Below are 18660 nucleotides of genomic sequence, written 5' to 3' on the forward strand. Positions count from 1 at the left end.
ATGAAAACCTCTTTTGAGAAAGAGAAACCTTGAATAGAAGACCTTGATCTTCAAGTTCTTTATTTGTCTAAGATCTTCAAACCACTTCTCTCTCTCTCTCTCTAGGCGATGGGAGCCTTCTTGTGATAACAACATGAGTTTTGTGTTAGAGAGTGTGGTTTGGGACCTTACACTATTTATACTAGTAATCTTCCCATCTGAGAATCCATTCATTCAATGAACCATATTAGATAGATTAATATATCTTCTACATCCAAATAGATACATAATAGATACATAATGCATCTCTAAGATTCATTCATAATGAATCTATCACATTCAATGCATTGACACTATCTCCATTAGTCTTCAATACATTATAATTAGTTACCATCTAATTGATGTACATGTATCTTACTTAATGAGATGAATCTAGTATAATCATGTACAAGCTACATTAAGCCATATTTAGAAAAAAAATTCTTACATATACAACAAAACCCATCATGAAAATCTCAATTTCCCTTGATTAGTAGCCAATTATTTTTTAGTTAAATGCTTCTAAAAAAAGTTTAACATAACATCAAAATTAGGTTCCAAATGGTCTCTCTCGCCAAAAAACAAGAAACAAAAAAAAAAGCCAATTATTTTTTGGATTAAATGCATCCCCCACCCCCAAAAGCTTTGCACTAGGCATAAGATGATTGATATCTGTATTGTTGTGATCTATATACCTTTCATATGTGCTGAAGCATTAATGGACTCATTTGAATCATTACCCTCAACGGTTTCCACACCAGAAAAAAAAAATCTTGTTCTTCATTTATTTATATTTACTTTTGTGTATGCAAAGCATTTAAAAATAAAAATAAAAATAAAAATACATATAAGAACAACACCTCTTGTACGAGAGCCACACAACCTTGCCAAAAAGACAAAAAAAAAACTCCCTAGAACCCAAGAGGATAAGCACCCAAAAAACCAAAAAGAAACCTCTCACATCCAAGAGGGATAGGAAAAAAAACACAATGAAAACTAAATAAACATCGCAACCACCATTGTTTTGCTTATTTGAGGCAATAAAAGAACAAGTCTCTTAAAAAGAGTAAAATTAAGGGTGCTTACAAGCTTTGATTACCTCCAACAAGTCTTCAAAATTTTCACTTGAGCTTCCATTTGGTCCAACAACCTCTATGGCATTTTGTTTGAGTACTTTGATGTTCTCCCTCATTTTCTTCCCTTCCTCTTGGGACAAAACAAGTTCCAAAGAACTCGTCGTTCCACTTTTTGTAAACACTCCACCCTCAACCCTAACCCCAATTCGCCACGCATTCTGTACCATACTACTATTCAACGTTTGATCTCCAAAGAACGGCCTACAAATCATTGGCACGCCCCCAGTGATACTCTCCAAGATAGAGTTCCACCCACAATGTGTCACAAACACACCAACCGATGGATGTGCCAAAACTTGCAATTGTGGAGCCCAGGAAACCGCTTTTCCAAATGCCACCGTGTTTTCGACAAACCCTTTTGGAAATAGGTGTCTCGAGTGGTCCCTGAGTGACCAAAGGAACGGAACTTTACTAGAAACTAATGTTTCTGCCAATGCTAGAACCTCGTTAGGCGGTGGGGTGGTTATGGTGCCAAAGCTAATATATGCGACAGAAGCAGGTTTTTGGTTGTCTAACCACAACAGGCAGCCAGTCTCATCAGAGTCTGATGGGGCTGGTGATGATAGGATTGAGGGGCCCACGTGGAGCACTTTTTGCAACTTCGAATTCAGATCTTTCGCGGTGGCGGGCTCTAGCTCTTCGAAGGAGTTCAGCACCACTGCTGCAGCCTTTGGCAACTTTAGTCCCATGTTATGAAGCATTTGAGCAATTGGTGATTCTAGGTTTCCGAGGATGATTCCATCTGGTAAGTCGTCCACAGAGACCGCCGACAATCCTGGGATGAACTTGAGAGTTTTGTCTATATTTTCCAATATACCTGTTATTGCATAAATAAAACAAAAGCATAAGAAGAAGAAGAAAAAATATGCATAAATATTATTGTCACGGTTCAATGAAATTTAGGTGCTAAACAAATGGTGTGTTAGATACTAAAACAAGATTGTGAATATCATTTCCTTTATGTCATTTATTTTGTTGTAAAAAAAAAAGAATTTTTTTTTTTTTTTTAAATTGTTCATGATAGAGACCCAAATCCAAGGAAGCCAAAGATGTTACAAGTTGGCTAGAAAACCAACTAAAAGTAGAACACCAAAATGGGAAACAGAGTCTGCAAAAGAAGAGCCCAAAACAGAGTCTACAAAAACAGAGCCCAAAACAGAGTCTGCAAGTTGGAATCAACATCACCTAATGAAACATTATCAGTCCAAAAATCCTCATTTCACAAAACCACCCATTCAAAGAGCATATTTCAAGTCCTTCAAATTCCTACAAAGAAATAGAGATCTACTTTAAATTTTTCCCAACTCGGTCTCTACCTTCTTAGGCATCATGAACAAAGATGTATAATAAACTGGTAGATCCCATAAAGTATATTTGATTAGTGATAATCTAACTCCAAATGATACATACCTAGATAGCTTTTTTTCTTAAAATTGTCAATGACAGATTGCTAGTTTGAATTATTCTAGGATTGTCTCCCAAAGGTAAAATAAGGTATTTGGTTGGCAAAGCTCCATATCAACATTTCAACAATTCTACAATCTCAAATACAAAAAGTTTCATCAGTACCTATTCCACGGACATGACATTTTGAAATTAAATTTTCAAAAAACACTGAAGAAATGCTTTTAATCATCGATAGCTCATCAAGATCCGCATTACAGAATACGAGGGTATCATATGCAAAAATGCAAACGAGTTAGAAAGAAGCCACTTTGATTTTACGTGACTCCTTTTACAGCATATTAAGACCATCACCAATAATTTTTTATGAGAATGGAGATAATGGATCTCCTTGACTTAATCCTCTCTGAGTTATAAATACACCTAAAGGAGATTCCTTAATGGAAAAAATCGATGAAAAGTCCATCCTAAAAAGTGTATAAGGTATTAGATTCAAGAAAAAAAAATCTTATTTTGTTATAATAACACACCAGAAAATTGGCCGGGAAAGTCGTTGGCGACCAGAGTCGGCAGCAGCAGGAAGTGGTGGTGAGATAAAGAAATATGTGATATTTAATAGATACAGTATTGAATGAGTGACATGTGTCACAATTCAACATATAGTTAGTTTGGTGAATTTCAACAGATGGACAAATAGAATGATTTCAAGAGATATATTGATTTCATTTCAACAGATAGTTGTCCTTTTGTACAGATTGTGTCATTTTAACCCAAAAAAATTAGAGCTTAAGCCTAATGACCCAAAAGATTTAAAAATGGACCTATGACCTAAGTTTCCATCATTAATAAGAACCAATAGGATATGTATTTTTTGATCCAATCTGTTTGATAGAATCAACGCTCTTTTTGTGGAACTGATATCATTTCTCTCCAAACCCTTGTCTTTGATCAGTCTAACCAAATACTCTGAGCTAACACAATCATAAGCCTTCCTAAAATCTATTTTTAAAAAATATTATTTATTTATTTTTATTTTTTTTGGAAGGAAAGAACATCAACCACAGAAATTATATCAAATTACACAATTATTGTTTCTTCCAATAAGCCCTATGTTCCCTAATGGTGCTGTCAAGTGGTCCTCACCGTGAGGGGAACATTAACGAGTAGGTGAGGACCCTAATGCTTTTCTTGCTCAAATGTGTAGGTATGCTCACCAATCTCTAGACTCTTTATAGGATCTAATTCTAGAGGCTATCCCTATATGGTTAGGCGTTTTATGTTGATCAATGCCTCGAAAAAACTTCAATCCTATTCATTTAAGTGGTCGGTGCATCAGCTTTCGCTACTTCATAAATAGGAGGCTATTTGGAAACTCTTAAAAAACTCACCTCATTTTCCAAATTTTTTACTTTTGGTGATATTTTTTAAAAATTATGTAATTTTTTTTTCCTGATCCATCTTTTGTAGACAAATAAAAAAATTAAAAAATAAAATCAAAAATTAAAATAAAATAAAAATAAAAATAAAAAAGCAAAATAAACTAAAAAAATCTACTATTTTTTTGCTTATTTTGAAATTTTCTATATTTTTTGTGGATTTTTTTTTTTAATTTTTCCGTTAATCTTGATGAGCTAAATCTAGAAGTTTGAAGCTTTTTGAAATTCTTTTAACAAGATTCAAACGAAAATAAGCTAAAGAAAAAAGGCTCCAAATAAGCAAACCCATAATCTACTTAACATCAGTTCTTCTATGTCCTCTACATTATGTTTGATTCATGAATTTAGATTGAAATAATATATATGTATATATATGTAGTGTTTATCCTTAAAAATTCTCTCCTATGCGGTGCATCTCTCTTTTCTTTTTTCTTTTTTCTTTTCTTTTTTTTTTTTTTTTGTGTCGTGCAACATATCCTTATAATAATAATAATAATTTAAATCTTATGAAGCACGGACACGGATACGCAACACGACACGGACACGCGGACACGCAAATTTTCAAAAAATGGGAGACGCGACACGCTGGGGACACGTTCAATATATATAATTAATTTTATTTATATATATCATAAAATTATAAAAAAAAATCATTAAAAGGTAATAAAATATACAAAATAACACTATTAAAATTATAAAAAAATAAACATTTAATTGATTACAAAAATTACATTGTAATTGGCAATTTCCTCCTCCTTCCCTAGGTTTTTCTAATTTAGTTATATACTTCCACAATGGTTTGTTCTCATCAAAATCATCATCAGGTATATCATTAGAACTACCACCCGTAGCCATTGTTTCAGAATTAAAAATTGGTTCCTATAATAAAATTAATAAACATACATTATTAAAATTATATACTCAACTAATAGAAAAGAAAAAATAAAATCAGAATATAAAAGAAAAAATAAAAGAAAAGAAAAGAAAAAATAAAATCAGAATAAAAGAAAAAAGAAAAGAAAAGAAAAGATAAAATAAAATCAAAAAACAAAGGCTAAGAGAGAGAGAGAGAGACAACGACTGAGGAAAGAAGATCAGACAGAAAGAGACAGAGAGAGTGCGACTGAGGAAAAGAAGAAGAATAATGAAGATCGAAGAAGAAAAAGAAGAAGAAGAAGAAGAATGAAGATCGAAGAAGAAGAGCAGCGTGTACCTTAACGAGCGACGACGAGACACGAGTGACGACCGATGAGAAGCGAAGACAAACGACGAACGACGAATCGACCAAGTCTTCTCTTTCTCACCCTTTCTCTGTTCTAATCGAAGTAGATTAGGGCAAATGTTGATCTATTTTTACTTATTTACAAATCGACCCCAAATTTTTTTTGAAAATTGTGAAATTACCCCCGGGCGTGTCCCGAAAGTGTCTATAACGTGTCTGGAACGTGTCCGGATGTAAAAAAAAAAAAAAAAAAAAAAAATGGGACACTCTCTGCTACGTGTCGGACACGTGTCCACCGCGTGTCTGACACGTGTCCGTGTCCGACACTGGTACAGAGCCCTCGGAGAGGTGTCTGTGCTTCATAGTTTAAATCTACTATTTAAAGGACTTCTAATTAATCTAAACTACCCATAAAAAAAATTAATCTACTACTATTACAAAAGTATGAACAACCTGCCATATCTTCTATTTTTTTTTAAATCCCAATTTTACTCTTTCAAATCTACTATATTTTCTAAAAGTCATGAAGAGTCCTATATAAACCAACTGTCTCTTTATTTTTAGAGTTGAACACTCAAAAATGATATATCTTCTTTCAAGAGTCTTATATAAATATAAACAAACCGTCTTCCTTCTTATAAATAAATAATAATTAATAAAAAATAAAAAAATTGTTTCTCTATTTTTTATATTGATGATGATTGAACAAAAAATAATTACTCTTTTTTTTTTTTATTTCCTGTGTCTGATTCTATGATGATATACAAAATATTTACAATTGTCCATCATGGATCATATCACTGTGAATAATTTTGGTTGAATTTTAAAGCTGTATGCATTCATTCGAATCCAAACAGAGGAAAGTGCATGCGTTTTTAAAATAGAGATTTGTGTTACATCTCAAAAATTCGCATTTTATCTTCATACACTTTCTTTTTGTTTAAATTATATTCTATGAATTTTAATATTTTACATGGTAATTTAATAACCAATAGATGATGGCAAAATTCTAAACAAGAACCACTTTCATTGGTTTATTTTTTAATTTGTTATTCAGTTTTTGATTTTTCATATTTTCTCAGTTTTTGGTGATTAAAGATAGTGAAATTTATTCATATTTTATATTTAAATTATACTTTTATATGAAAATCTAATATCTAATAATCTAAATAGAATTAAAAAAATAAAATATTGATAAAAAAATTACAAATTCAAATATATACTGATTTTTTATTATTATATGTTTTGTTATTATTATTATTTAATATTAATAATTTTTTCCAAAAAGAATACACAATAAATTATTTTCTAAGTGTATTTATATAAAATAAAAAAAGTATTAAATTAAATGAATCTAAAAATAAAATAAAAGGGTTATTAAAAAAAAGTGTCAAAGACAAAAAAACCTGAAAATAAAAAAATTCAAAACAAAAGTTTGAAAAATAAACCAAACCAAACCAAACACTATAAACTTCTATTTTTTTAAATATTTCTTCACTAATCTCTAATTTTAAACAAATTATTCACAAATCCCTTTCAATTTTTATGTGAATTTAATTATCTAATTAAAAAATAGTGCATACACACAAAAATGTAACACTAAATATCCATATTATGATCAACTATTTAACTATGAATAATTAATTTCTCATTATTACCTGTATTATATTGTTGCAAAAGATTTCACATATTATTTTTGTGATATCTTATATATGTCAATATCTACATATATAAATATATAAAACATATATATATATATATATATATAAATGTAAATTTATATATGTTACTGTATTTCTATATTGTCAATTTGTAATGTTATATTACTATTAGATATTTTAACTTTCTAACATTTATCGCTTTAGTAACATAGTTAAATTTCCTAGGGAAAAAAATTGCGGAATTGTATATTGTTCTACTATCAACTTTTGTTCAATACATATATACATACATGTCATACAAATAAGTGTCCACAACAAACGCTTTCAATAACAAATCAAGACTTTACAAAACACTTACATCATGACTGAAAAATCTAGAAATCCCCTAGATGTTGATTTGTGATTATGTATCAATTTTAAGCAGAATATAACAATCCCAATCAAACAATCAAGACAAAGAGACGCAACGATTTAACATGGAAAAAAATCACAATTGGACACCTCCAACTGTGATAAAAAAACCACGGGCAACAGCCACAAAACAATCCACTAAGAAGATTTAAAGGAATTACACAGGTATACTCTCAATTACCTAGCGAATCCACGCCTAATTGAACCAACCTCTATGTGCCTCTTCCAACCCGTCTTCACCTCGGAATTGTCTTTACGATGAGCCACCCCGGAATCCACCAAAGCTTCAGGCTCGAATTCTTCAGAATCCATCGAAGAGCAACTCTCTCTTTTGTATAGCAAACAGAACCTCTGATGTACTCTCTTTAAACCATGAGTTGAATACTCAATAAAACATCAAAGAAAACTCACAAAGTATCCCCAGATATAAACCCTAGAACCCAAAAAGAAGATCTGGAGTAGCAATCCTAAAATCTGACCCAACATGCGAATTTATAGAATCTGTCCCGCGATCTCCGCTCGAGCGCCCAACAGCCCGCTCGAGCGGCTTCAGCAAAATATGCGCGAAATATAACAGAGGTCCGCTTGAGCGCTAGAGAACCCGCTCGAGCGCGAAATCACACATCTCAGTACTTTTGCAGGCGACCAAAACCGCTGGAACCAGGGATTCTCCGCTCGAGCGGACAGGCAACTTGGAATGCATTTTTGCATTTTGCTTCGGGGGCGCTACCCCTCGACCCCGCCGTGGCGCTGCCCCGGACCCGCCAAGGGGCAGTGCCCCCTGGACCCCCGCGAGCTGACTGGGCAGCTCAATCCCCGTCATAATCAGCGAAGTGGCAATCTTAAAAGCATTAGCATCACAAACTTCTCTGAAAAGCACAATTCAGGTTGGATTCGTATCTAAACACTCATAGCCTCACTGAAATAAAAAGTGCGACAATAAATACAACTGAAAGGAGTTTTATCAAACGGGATTGCCAAGAATAAAACCTAACAATGACAATAATTGTACTTTTTATATTTATCTTTTTCACGACAATTGCATAGCAATTGTATACTAGTAACTAATATTATATTTTTCATCATACAAGATATTGGTGGCACAAGAAACAAGACTCAACAATTCTTAATGTATAAAAATATATTACATATTAATATTAACGCATTTTTACACTAATAGTGTGCAAATAATATGCAATAGTGAGTTTAATGAATTTGTATTATAATATGAACTATTAAACAAAATTGTGCAATTGTGCAATTATTTTCATACTTTTAATTATATTACATGTACAGATTGTGAAAAATTGATAGTAAGAAGCTAATAGAAAAACAAAATATGAAATACTATATATTTAAAGGACATGTTTATTGTTTATTATTTAAGATACGATTGTGATCTCAACAATCTAGTTATAAATTAATATTTATGTTTATAAAATTTCTTATATATTATTTAAATTCTTCTACTGAGTATTTATTAATTTCTTACTTAGTTGTATTTTGAATACAAATTAATTTACTCATACAAGTCTCCATACTTTGTATACATATCACATTCTAATTTAATAAATACGCATAATTACAGTACTAACAGTCGATACAAAATCGCATGTCACGTACAATGCACGTGCCCAACCATTAGTAGAATTATACGTACAAAAAAATACTTTATGAAAATTTTCTCTCTCCTATGTCACATCTCTCTTTTCTTCTTCTTTTTTTTTTAAGTGTATAATAGTAATTTTTAAAATCTACTATTTAAAAGATTTCTAATTAATCTAAACTATCCATAAATAAAAGTTAATAGAATTATATACACAAAAAAAAATACTTTACGAATTAATTTTCTTCTATTTTTCTCACTTTTATTCAAGTATTTAAATTTTATCTTAAAATTAAATATATTTCTTATGTTTTTTGTCTACCTTATTCATATTTTATTATTAATTTATATTGAGTTTCCAATTTAACATGAAGTCGCTTTTAGGAAAGATTTATAACGTTTCTTGTTTAGACCCGACCCATTTTGTATTTTAGGCTCGGGTTTCATAGCCTCGTATGGTTGTTCATGTCTTTTCCCTCTTATTCTTCCTTAAATTTAGTTATTGGATTGTATTGGTCTTGTTTAGAACAAGTTGGCTACTTGATTTTTCAAACCTTTGTTACCTAGATTTTTGCCCCTCCGCTCGAGCGGTACTTCTTGTGCTCGAACAAGCTTTGCAAACTCTCAGTATTTTTGCAGACCTGCAAAATATCGGAAAAGTGTATTTTACGCACGAGCGGCGTTTTCTACGCTCGAGCAAGTGGGCGATCGAGCAGCCAATCTTGAGCTTGAGCACGATGTCCTTCGTCTACATAACTTCTAAAAGTGTATATCCTGCGCTCGAGCGTCACTTCTTGCGCTCGAGCGAACTACCTGTATATCAGTTCGTAAAGACGACTTTTTACTTCACTTTTCCATTCCTCTCTCCCTCTCTAAAACTTTCCGAAAACGTAGATCTTGAGTCTCTCTCTCAAAAACTCGCCTTCTCTCTACATTTTAACCTAGATCCATTGGGTTTTCTACTCTAGTGTCTTTGAGAAGAAGTTGGAGCCTTCAAAGAGCTACATTTTCATCCGAATAGAAATTGGTTTTGGCGTCGTTGGAGTTTCTCCCTTGCTTTGCTGAACTCCTAACTTCGAGGTAGGGATTTTTTACACCTTCTTATGGTTTTTAACTTAGTTATTGGTTGTTGTGTAACAATGGTGAATTTTGGGAGTATTTTGGACAAACCTAGGGTTTGGGTTATAAAATCAAAAGAGGGATTTCTAGTGAATGTGATATAAATGGTCATGGGGTTTGAAGATGAAGTTATATCGTGTCATAATTATTGATTTTGGCATTTAGGTTGACATTTGGGAAGGAAAGTCAACCTAAAATGGGTCAAATATTTATTTTGTATAAATAAATGAAATTGGTATTATAGATATGAAATTGGATGAATGTTGATGTAAGTGGTGGTGTTGGATATGCATTCCCTCATACTTTTGGAAATGTGAATAAATTATCTATCTTGGGAGTGAATATCTATTTAGAAATATCTGTATGGGGTTATCGGTGGAGGATAGCTATGATTGTTGTAGAAATTACATGAGGATTAGGTGAATTAAAACTAATCTATTGTGGGTTGTCATTGAATATGACTATATTTTAAATACATTGTATATATATGATTGTTTGGAAGGAAAAATGGGATGTACTCCATTGTTTGGAAGGAGATAGGGGATGGACTCCATTGAAATTAAGTTGGCCTATGTATCCAGGAAAAAGTCCCGAAACCGCGCGTATACATGGGTGTCGATTCCCACGGACGAAATTTTCATGAAATGGCAAATTGAAGTGTTTGTGTGATGATTATGTTAATTTGGAAACCACTGAGTTATAGTCTCAGATGGGTCATTTGAAAGATAATGAAATTGGCTCACGAATTGAGATGAAATGATTTAACTTGAATTGATAAGAAGGAAACATGATTGAGTTATGAATTTCGGTACTTTATGATGATATAGAATATAAATGTTTTCTCATTGACATTGTAAGTGCACATTGTATTTATATCTTTGTTAAGATCCATATACTGTATTAGATTATTCCTACTGGTTTTGGCTCACCCTATTTAGGAAAAACCATCTTCAAGTACTAGTGATATGCCTCCGCTAATGTAGTAGATCAGAAGGAGTTTGGAGCACGAGCTTCATCTTTTGTACTTATTTGTATAGCCAAGGGCTTAAATTGTATAGAGTTAGACTCTCTTTTGTTGTAACCAAGTAATGACTTGGAAAAATGTAAGCATTTAGGGCATATAATTATCTGTTTAACTTTCATTTCTCTTTAATACAAGTAACACATGCTATAGATTTAGGATGAACTATTTATGAATGTATATCGCATGTGTCACTTGATATAACGATTCAGGTTAATGGAAGTTTATTATGTTAATTACGTTGTCTCATATATATTGTGTTGGGTCGAATTATTGTAATTATTTTTGGGCGTTACAACTTGGTATTAAAGCGTACCGGGTTTAAATACTTTGGGTATGTGATATGTAGTTATTACCACAATGGGTTTGTCTCGTTTAACTGAGACGTTAGTATGTATTGTATGCTTATGTGATAACATATTTATGTGATTATATGGGTATGGGATTTAATTTCTAGGATGTTGATCGAGTCCACGGGTTTCTAGGAATCCTATTAGAAAGGCACTTGATCACTATCGTTTTTAACTAGGAACTCTGGCAACACCGCATGACGTTCATTATCTGGAAATGAAATTTGTATGTGTTTATGCGAATACGTGCTTACGTGGAGTGGGTCACTGTCGTCTACCGTTTTAGGACGCGAGTGAATTAGCTTTGGCGCATTTGTAAATGTGCTAATCTCTCTTGTTACCTTCATTAAGATGTCAGGACGTAGACGTGGACGTGGTGGTAGTAGGCATGGTAGGCCTCAGAGGCATGAAGTGCCTTTACCGGACGATATTCCGACACAGGAAGAAGGGGTTGGTTATGCCAATGTAACTGAATCGGTTGGTCAACAGGCCATGGGCGCCTTAGCCTATGAAATGGTCGGAGCATTACAAGAATCCATGGACATTCTCAGGGCTGAGAATCAAGTCCAGGCCCAGGTCGCTGAAGCAAGGCTATCATTCTTGAAGAGAGAGTTTTTCTGATCCAATCTGGACGAGTTTTTGGGTGATCCTAAAGAGCCACTGAAGGCAGTTGAGTGGCTAGAGTAGATAGTAAAGTCGTTCGAGATGCTTGACATCGAGGACGACCAGCTGAGGGTGACCTTGACATCTTTCCAACTAAAAGGAGATGCAAGTCAATGGTGGAAGTATGCGCGTAGGTGCATTGGATGACTTGGGAGGTATTCGTTAACGCCTTCCAGGGCAAGTTTTTGCCTCCTACCATTAGGGAGAAGCTGAGAGACCAGTTCTCTAAGTTGGTACAGTTGAACACACCAGTGACCGAGTTTGAGGCCACCTTCACTAGCTTGTCTAGGTTTGCACTCGAGCTTGTAGCAACTGAGGAGCGCCGTTGCTTGGAGTTTGAGAAGAGATTCAGGACTGAACTCTTGTTCAGGGTGGCCGGGATTATGATTAGGGATTATGGATGCCTTGTGAAGGCAGCGGCTCATCTAGAGATCGTGATGCAATCAGAGGAGGAGAGGATAAGAGGCTCTAGGAGGAGTCAGGATAATCAGGTGGACAGTAAGAGGCAAAGGGGTTCTAACCTCTAGTCTTCCCAAGGAGCGCAGTCAAGGTCCACTTTTTCAGTACCAAGTTCGGGTTCTAGAAGGGCTGGCCAGGGAGATTTTACTTGTTTCAAGTGTGGTCAGTCGGGCCACAAGTCTCCAGCTTGCCCGCAAAGAGGAAGAGGGCAACGGTCTGCATCGTCTTTGGCTCGTTCTCAAAGCCAGAGTCAGAGGAGAGGCTAGCCGCTCACTTGTTATCAGTGTGAGCAGGCGGGGCACATGAAGAGGTTTTGCCCTCAGTTAAGAGGCACACCTAGAAATAGACACAGTGCCACCAGCAAACACAGTCAACATAGGCCTCGAAGGCCAATCAGGAAGCCTCTTCGGCTCAGTCAGTGCAGCAGGCTTATGCTCTGAGGGGTGAGCAAGTAGATTAGAGGCCTACAGAGCATGTGTATGTTGTTACCGCACCAGATCTTGTACCAGCGCCTTTGGTAGTGAGAGGTACCTTCTTGTTTTGCAATTCAGTCACTAATTTGTTGACTGATACGGGTGCATCCTATTCATTTATTTCATCTGCATTTGCATCGATTTTGGGGTTGGAGTTGGCTCGATTAGCATCTCCTATCTGTATAAAGTCACTAATTTGTGGTGAGATGATTTTAAAACAGGGATGTTGGGGTTGCGAGATAGAGGTCTCCGGTTGCCGACTTCCTTTTTCATTTGTATTGATTGACATGTCTAGCTTCGATGTTATTTTAGGTATGGATTGGCTATCATCATACCAGGTTGTTATAGATTGCTACCGCTAGAGGGTTACTGTATGTACCTTGAGCAATGACTATTTGCATTTCCTGGGGGACTGGGTGGATAGGTTCTTATCACCAGTGTATGACCCGCGTGGGCGGAGTGAACTTAACTGTCTTTTGGCAATTTTCTTGAGTGGTGAGTATGATGAAGTCCAAGTTTAGTTACCATGGGTGGTTTGGGAATACCCAGACGTTTTTTCGGAGGACCTTACTAGTTTTCCACATCATCGAAAAATCGAGTTCTCTATTGATCTAGTGCCTAGTACGGCACCGATTTCTATGGCACCATATAAGTTTGCACCTGCCGAGTTAAATGAGTTGAAAATTCAACTCCAGAAGTTACTAGATAAGGGTTTTTTTCGCCCTAGTATGTCACCTTGGAGAGCACCAGCTCTCTTTGCTAAAAAGAAAGATGGAGCGGTGTGACTTTGTATTGATTACCGGAAGTTGAACCAAATAACTGTTAAGAACAAGTACCCAATGCCTCGTATAGATGATTTGTTTGATCAATTGAAAGGGTCTTGTTGGCTTCTCTAGGATAGACCTGAGATCGGGTTATCATCAGTTGAGAGAAAGGGAGGAAAATATCCCGAAGACGGCATTCCGTACACGGTATGACCATTACGAGTTTCTAGTTATACCTTTTGGGCTAGCCAATACACCAGCTGTGTTTATGGACTTGATGAACCGGATCTTCCAGGAGTTCCTGGACCGTTTTGTGGTCGTCTTTATGGACGACATTTTGATTTATTCACCCTCCGAGAAGGAGCACAAGAAACATTTGCGGGTAGTGCTTGAGCTACTTAGAGCCCACAAACTGTATGCTAAGTTTGGAAAGTATGAATTCTGGCTGAGAAATGTTAAGTTCTTAGGCCATGTGGTATCCGGGGAAGGGCTGGCCGTAGATGCATGCAAGATAGAGGTAGTGCAAGATTGGGAGCAACCTATGAATGTCTTTGAGATTTGTAGTTTCTTGGGGTTGGCCGGGTATTACCATCGGTTTATGAAGGATTTCTCTAGGCTAGCCTCACCATTGACTAGGCTGACGAGGAAGGGGGTTAAGTTTGTTTGGAGTGAGACTTGTGAGAAGTCGTTCCAAGAGCTTAAGATTAGACTTACTACCACACCAATATTGATTATTCCGGAGAGGGGTTTGGGCTATTCAGTGTATTGTGATGCCTCACAGGAAGGCTTGGGTTGCGTCTTGATGCAAGGGGAGGAAGGTAGTAGCCTATGGCTCGCGACAGTTGAAAACTCATGAGAGGCACTATCCTACTCACGACTTAGAGTTAGCGGCGGTGATCTTTGCCTTGAAGATTTGGAGGCATTACCTGTATGGTGAGAAGTTTGAAGTGTTTTCTAATCACAAGAGTTTGAAATATCTATTTACGCAGAAGGACTTGAATTTGAGGCAGAGGATATGGATTGAGTTCATGGGATTATGACTACTGATATATACACACACGTGTATATTGTGTGTAACTTACACACTTATATCCCATCAGTTTTGCTACATTAGTTAGGTAGTTTTGTAGAAATTGAATTAAACGTTTATTGCTGGAAGGCTCATCCTCTCTCCCTCTTTGCGTATAAAAAGAGACCTCCCTCTTTGGTTGTAACACGGAAATTCTTTGCTCTCATGTCATAGTCAACCTGCTTCTATAGTATTATTCTTCTTGTGTGAGATAGTGTTGCCGTTGTCAGTTCGCTAGAGCTAAACAAAAGGTGTTTCTATATTAGCGGGTTCTAACCGTCGTCTCCTAGGATACAGACACCGACATACCTCCAGCACCCATAGTGAGATGGCGAATCTATTTTAAGGAGACTATAATATCACACAAAGTTTGATTTGCTTTCTTTTTCTTATTTTTGTTATATGTATTCTATTCATCAAGTTGTACTCTCTTGAATGATTTAGCATCAAGATTTCTTGTTCTATAATTTCAATTATTAAATATAAATTTATTTGTTTTTATTTAAATATACAATTTGTATAACACAATTTCCATTTATTGTTAATAATTTTATTGGGGGAAGTGTTTGGGTTAAGGGGTTGCACATCATATACACAATTTATAAAATTAGGTAAGTTTTTTACGAACTTATATAGATAACTTTATAAAAATATGTGAGTTGAATAAAAATTTGTATAAATTTATTCATAAAAAATTTGAAATTTATAAAATTATATAAATTTTCACAACTTTACATAAATTATCTCCCTGAAATATATAATTCAAATAACAAAATTATATAATAAAAATACATGCAGACAATATGCAATGCACAGCTAAGACCTTTTAGGTGGCTCATAGCATAGGTAAGGCAAGAAAGGGGACCACGTGGAGAGAGAGGCACCGGAGAAAGAGGGGTCCAATTGATTGAAAGAAGGGCCAATTGATTGAAACTTGAACGAAGATAATAAAGACAAAAAAAACAAAAAAAAAGTTTAGAACAACCTAAGTGCATAAGGACAACAAAGACAGGTTGGTTATATTTTTAGATGGGTTTTTGTTTGTCAATTTTTTTCATATTTTAATTTTTTAAATATATCAGGATTAAATAAATTTAAAAAATAAAAAAAAATAACTAAAATATTCTAAAAAATCAATAAAAATTCAAACAAAAATGTACACAAATTTTGGTTTGAATTTTTTTAGAATGCTTGGATAAATACAGATAGAAGTGAAATTTCAATTTTCCTTCATATTTTAATCCACAATCTCAATATTATAAAAATTATATAACTAATCAAGTTATTTTTTAAAAATCTCAACGGATAAGAAATGAACTTATTCATTTTTCACTACTTCTAACCTAACTTAAGCCCATTTGAAAATTAGCCATTTTCAGTTAATTTTTTAATGTTTCATAAAAATATATACAAAAAATAAAAAAATAATATAATAATTTATAACGATTTTTGGACTAAAAATCTCAGTTTCCATATGGAGACTCATAAGCCAAGGTCCTTGTGGCACTTTGACAAGTAGTTGCACCTCAGATATATAGTGATGAGAGGTCAGGAATTTGAACCGATTAAGCCACAACCTTTTAAGGCCTAGTTTGGGAAGATTAAGTGTATTTTTTGACTTTTCTTGTATTATGTATAGAAAAAATAGAGAGGAAATATTGATTGATGTGACCTAAAAAAGATAAAAAGATGAAATAAGTACACTTTTTTAGTTTAGCAAAACTTGGTCTAAGTAGTACATTTCTATACATTAATTTTACTAACAAACTTGACAGCTCTAACTCCCTAAAATGTTTGACGAAAAAAAATGGAGACTTATAAACCAAATCACTCAATCCAACAACAAAAGCAGATGAATGCTAGTAAAGTTCACAAAAATAAAATTAATAAAAGGGTAATTACATTAAAAATAAAATAAAATACAAAAAAAAAACTCAAGTTTAACCTTCTAAAAAAATAAATTCTAAATTTTTAATTTTATTAATTTAAACTCTAATTTTTTTAATTTATTTTCATGGTAAGTTTGGAAGTTCAAGAAATAGCCCAAAAAAACCACTAAAAAGTCAAAATTTTCATTTTTTGCACCTCTTTTTTTTAAAAAAAAATATCAAAAAATTTTCTTATAATTTTTTTCACCTTATATTTTAGTAAAAAAAAATTATTAAAATACTATATTCCCAAACAAATCCTCAATCTAAATCATCTACTTATTTTTGTTGAGTAAAAAAAAAAAATAATGTTATAGTTTTAAAAATCAATAAAAAATAAAATCTTAAATATTTTATATATACCTACATTGAATTTAATAGTTAAATTTTTTTTTTTCATCAATTTTAGATTGAATAATTTAAATTGATAAAATTAAAATTAAAAATTTATTCTATTAAGGTCAAATTTTAAGATTTTTTTATAAAATGTTTCCATAAATAAATAATTAATAAAAAAAAACTTACCAGTATTGGCATTTCCGAGTGTGGTCCGAATGAGATCAGTGTAAAAATGAATAGAAAGAGAGCAAGACCCAGCAGTCCAATAAGGCACCCAAGGCACCTCCATCTCCGCCGCCAAATCTCCGGCGAACCACAAGAACGCATCCGTCAATAAGCAACTGATCTTCGCGCCGCTCTCCGCCGCCTCCATCCCCCTCTTGAAGTTCTCCGGCGTCGCCTTCATGAACAACCCAGCTGCCACGTGTACATTCCCTCCAAATTCATCTCCCTCCGCCACCCCATCCCACACATCGTAGGCTTTTATGTTATCGAATTGGTTCGCTTTGGCCCCCGAAAATGTCTGACGATTGGATTTGGCTGTACTTAAAAATGAGAACTTTAGGGTTGGTTCGGCCGCGGCGAGGCGGCGGACGAGGGTGAGGAGAGGGGCGGCGTGGGTGCCGAAGGGGAATGCGAGAACTCCGATGTGGAGGTGTTGTTGGGAGTCACCGTTCATGGTTGGTTTTGTGGGATCACTAGTTTGGAGTGAACAGGACAATATATAAACTTCGTTTGATATAGATTTTTTGGATTTTTTAGGTATAAAATAAATTAAAATATTAATAAAATAAAATATTATATTTAAATTATAATTATTTTATTTCTTTCTTTCATAAAAATTAAAAAAATCAAAAATAAAAATGATCCGTAACTCGAATATGTAGAGCTCGAATGACTCGAATGGTACGGAAAATATTATCTTACCGGTAAGAGAATAAAAAAAACTCTTAAAACGGCGTCATTTTGAGATTTCGAACCATTCGAGCCTTTGATATTTCCAGTTACGTAACGGAACCGAATCAAAAAAATATATGCTAAGTGAAACTTTTTTAACTCCAAATTTAAATATCAACAATGATTCATCCCTCTTTTCCCCCATCCCCTTTGACCCCCTCTCTCTCTTATTGGTTACATTTTCTTTTTCTTTTTCTTTTTTTTCCTGCTCCTCCAATCACCACCCGCCACATGGCAAAGGGGGGGTGAGGGGGTGACCCCCAAAAGGGGGTCCCAAGCATTACTCTTTAAATATTTAAAAAGTTTCAAAATTAAAAAATTAACCCACCTCCTAAAGTCCAAAACGAAGTGCAGGACAATAACCTGTTTGGTAAAGTTTTTTTTTTTTTAAGTTAAAAGTAGTAACTAAGCAAGCAAAAGCTACTCCTTCTATAGTTTTAAATAATGAGTTTTTTTTCTGTTTATCTAAATTGTTTTTAGTTAATAAATTATGGATAGAAATTATATCAAATAATCTGACAGACAGTGACAGAAAAAATAAGGCCCAGGGTTCATGTGTACGATAAATAGTTATTTGATACTTTAAGAGTACTATGTTATATTATTTATGTAGTAGTTTAAATC

The 18660-nt window shown here is 34.1% G+C and overlaps 1 protein-coding gene across 1 annotated transcript; it reads right to left on the reverse strand.

The window, feature by feature from the left end:
• Positions 1-782: 782 nt before the first annotated feature.
• LOC114288492 (flavonol 3-O-glucosyltransferase F3GT2) lies at positions 783-17791 on the reverse strand. The gene is made up of 2 exons (XM_028232014.2): positions 17266-17791; positions 783-1971 (listed from the first exon to the last, which is right to left on the reverse strand). The coding sequence occupies exons 1-2, from the start codon at positions 17756-17758 to the stop codon at positions 1091-1093; spliced, it is 1374 nt and encodes a 457-aa protein (XP_028087815.2). The 5' UTR covers positions 17759-17791; the 3' UTR covers positions 783-1090.
• Between the last annotated feature and the right edge of the window lie 869 nt (positions 17792-18660).

This window comes from Camellia sinensis, chromosome 4 (genome assembly GCF_055761805.1).
Source record: "Camellia sinensis isolate YWXY chromosome 4, ASM5576180v1, whole genome shotgun sequence".
Lineage (NCBI taxonomy): Eukaryota > Viridiplantae > Streptophyta > Magnoliopsida > Ericales > Theaceae > Camellia > Camellia sinensis.

Excerpts from the sequence above, each read along its gene's own strand:
- LOC114288492 (XM_028232014.2), bottom strand. The coding sequence starts at position 17,758 with ATGAACGGTGACTCCCAACAACACCTCCACATCGGAGTTCTCGCATTC. Across the intron at positions 1,972-17,265 it reads ACTCGGAAATGCCAATACTG|GTATATTGGAAAATATAGAC; the intron begins GTAAGTTTTTTT and ends ATGCAATAACAG.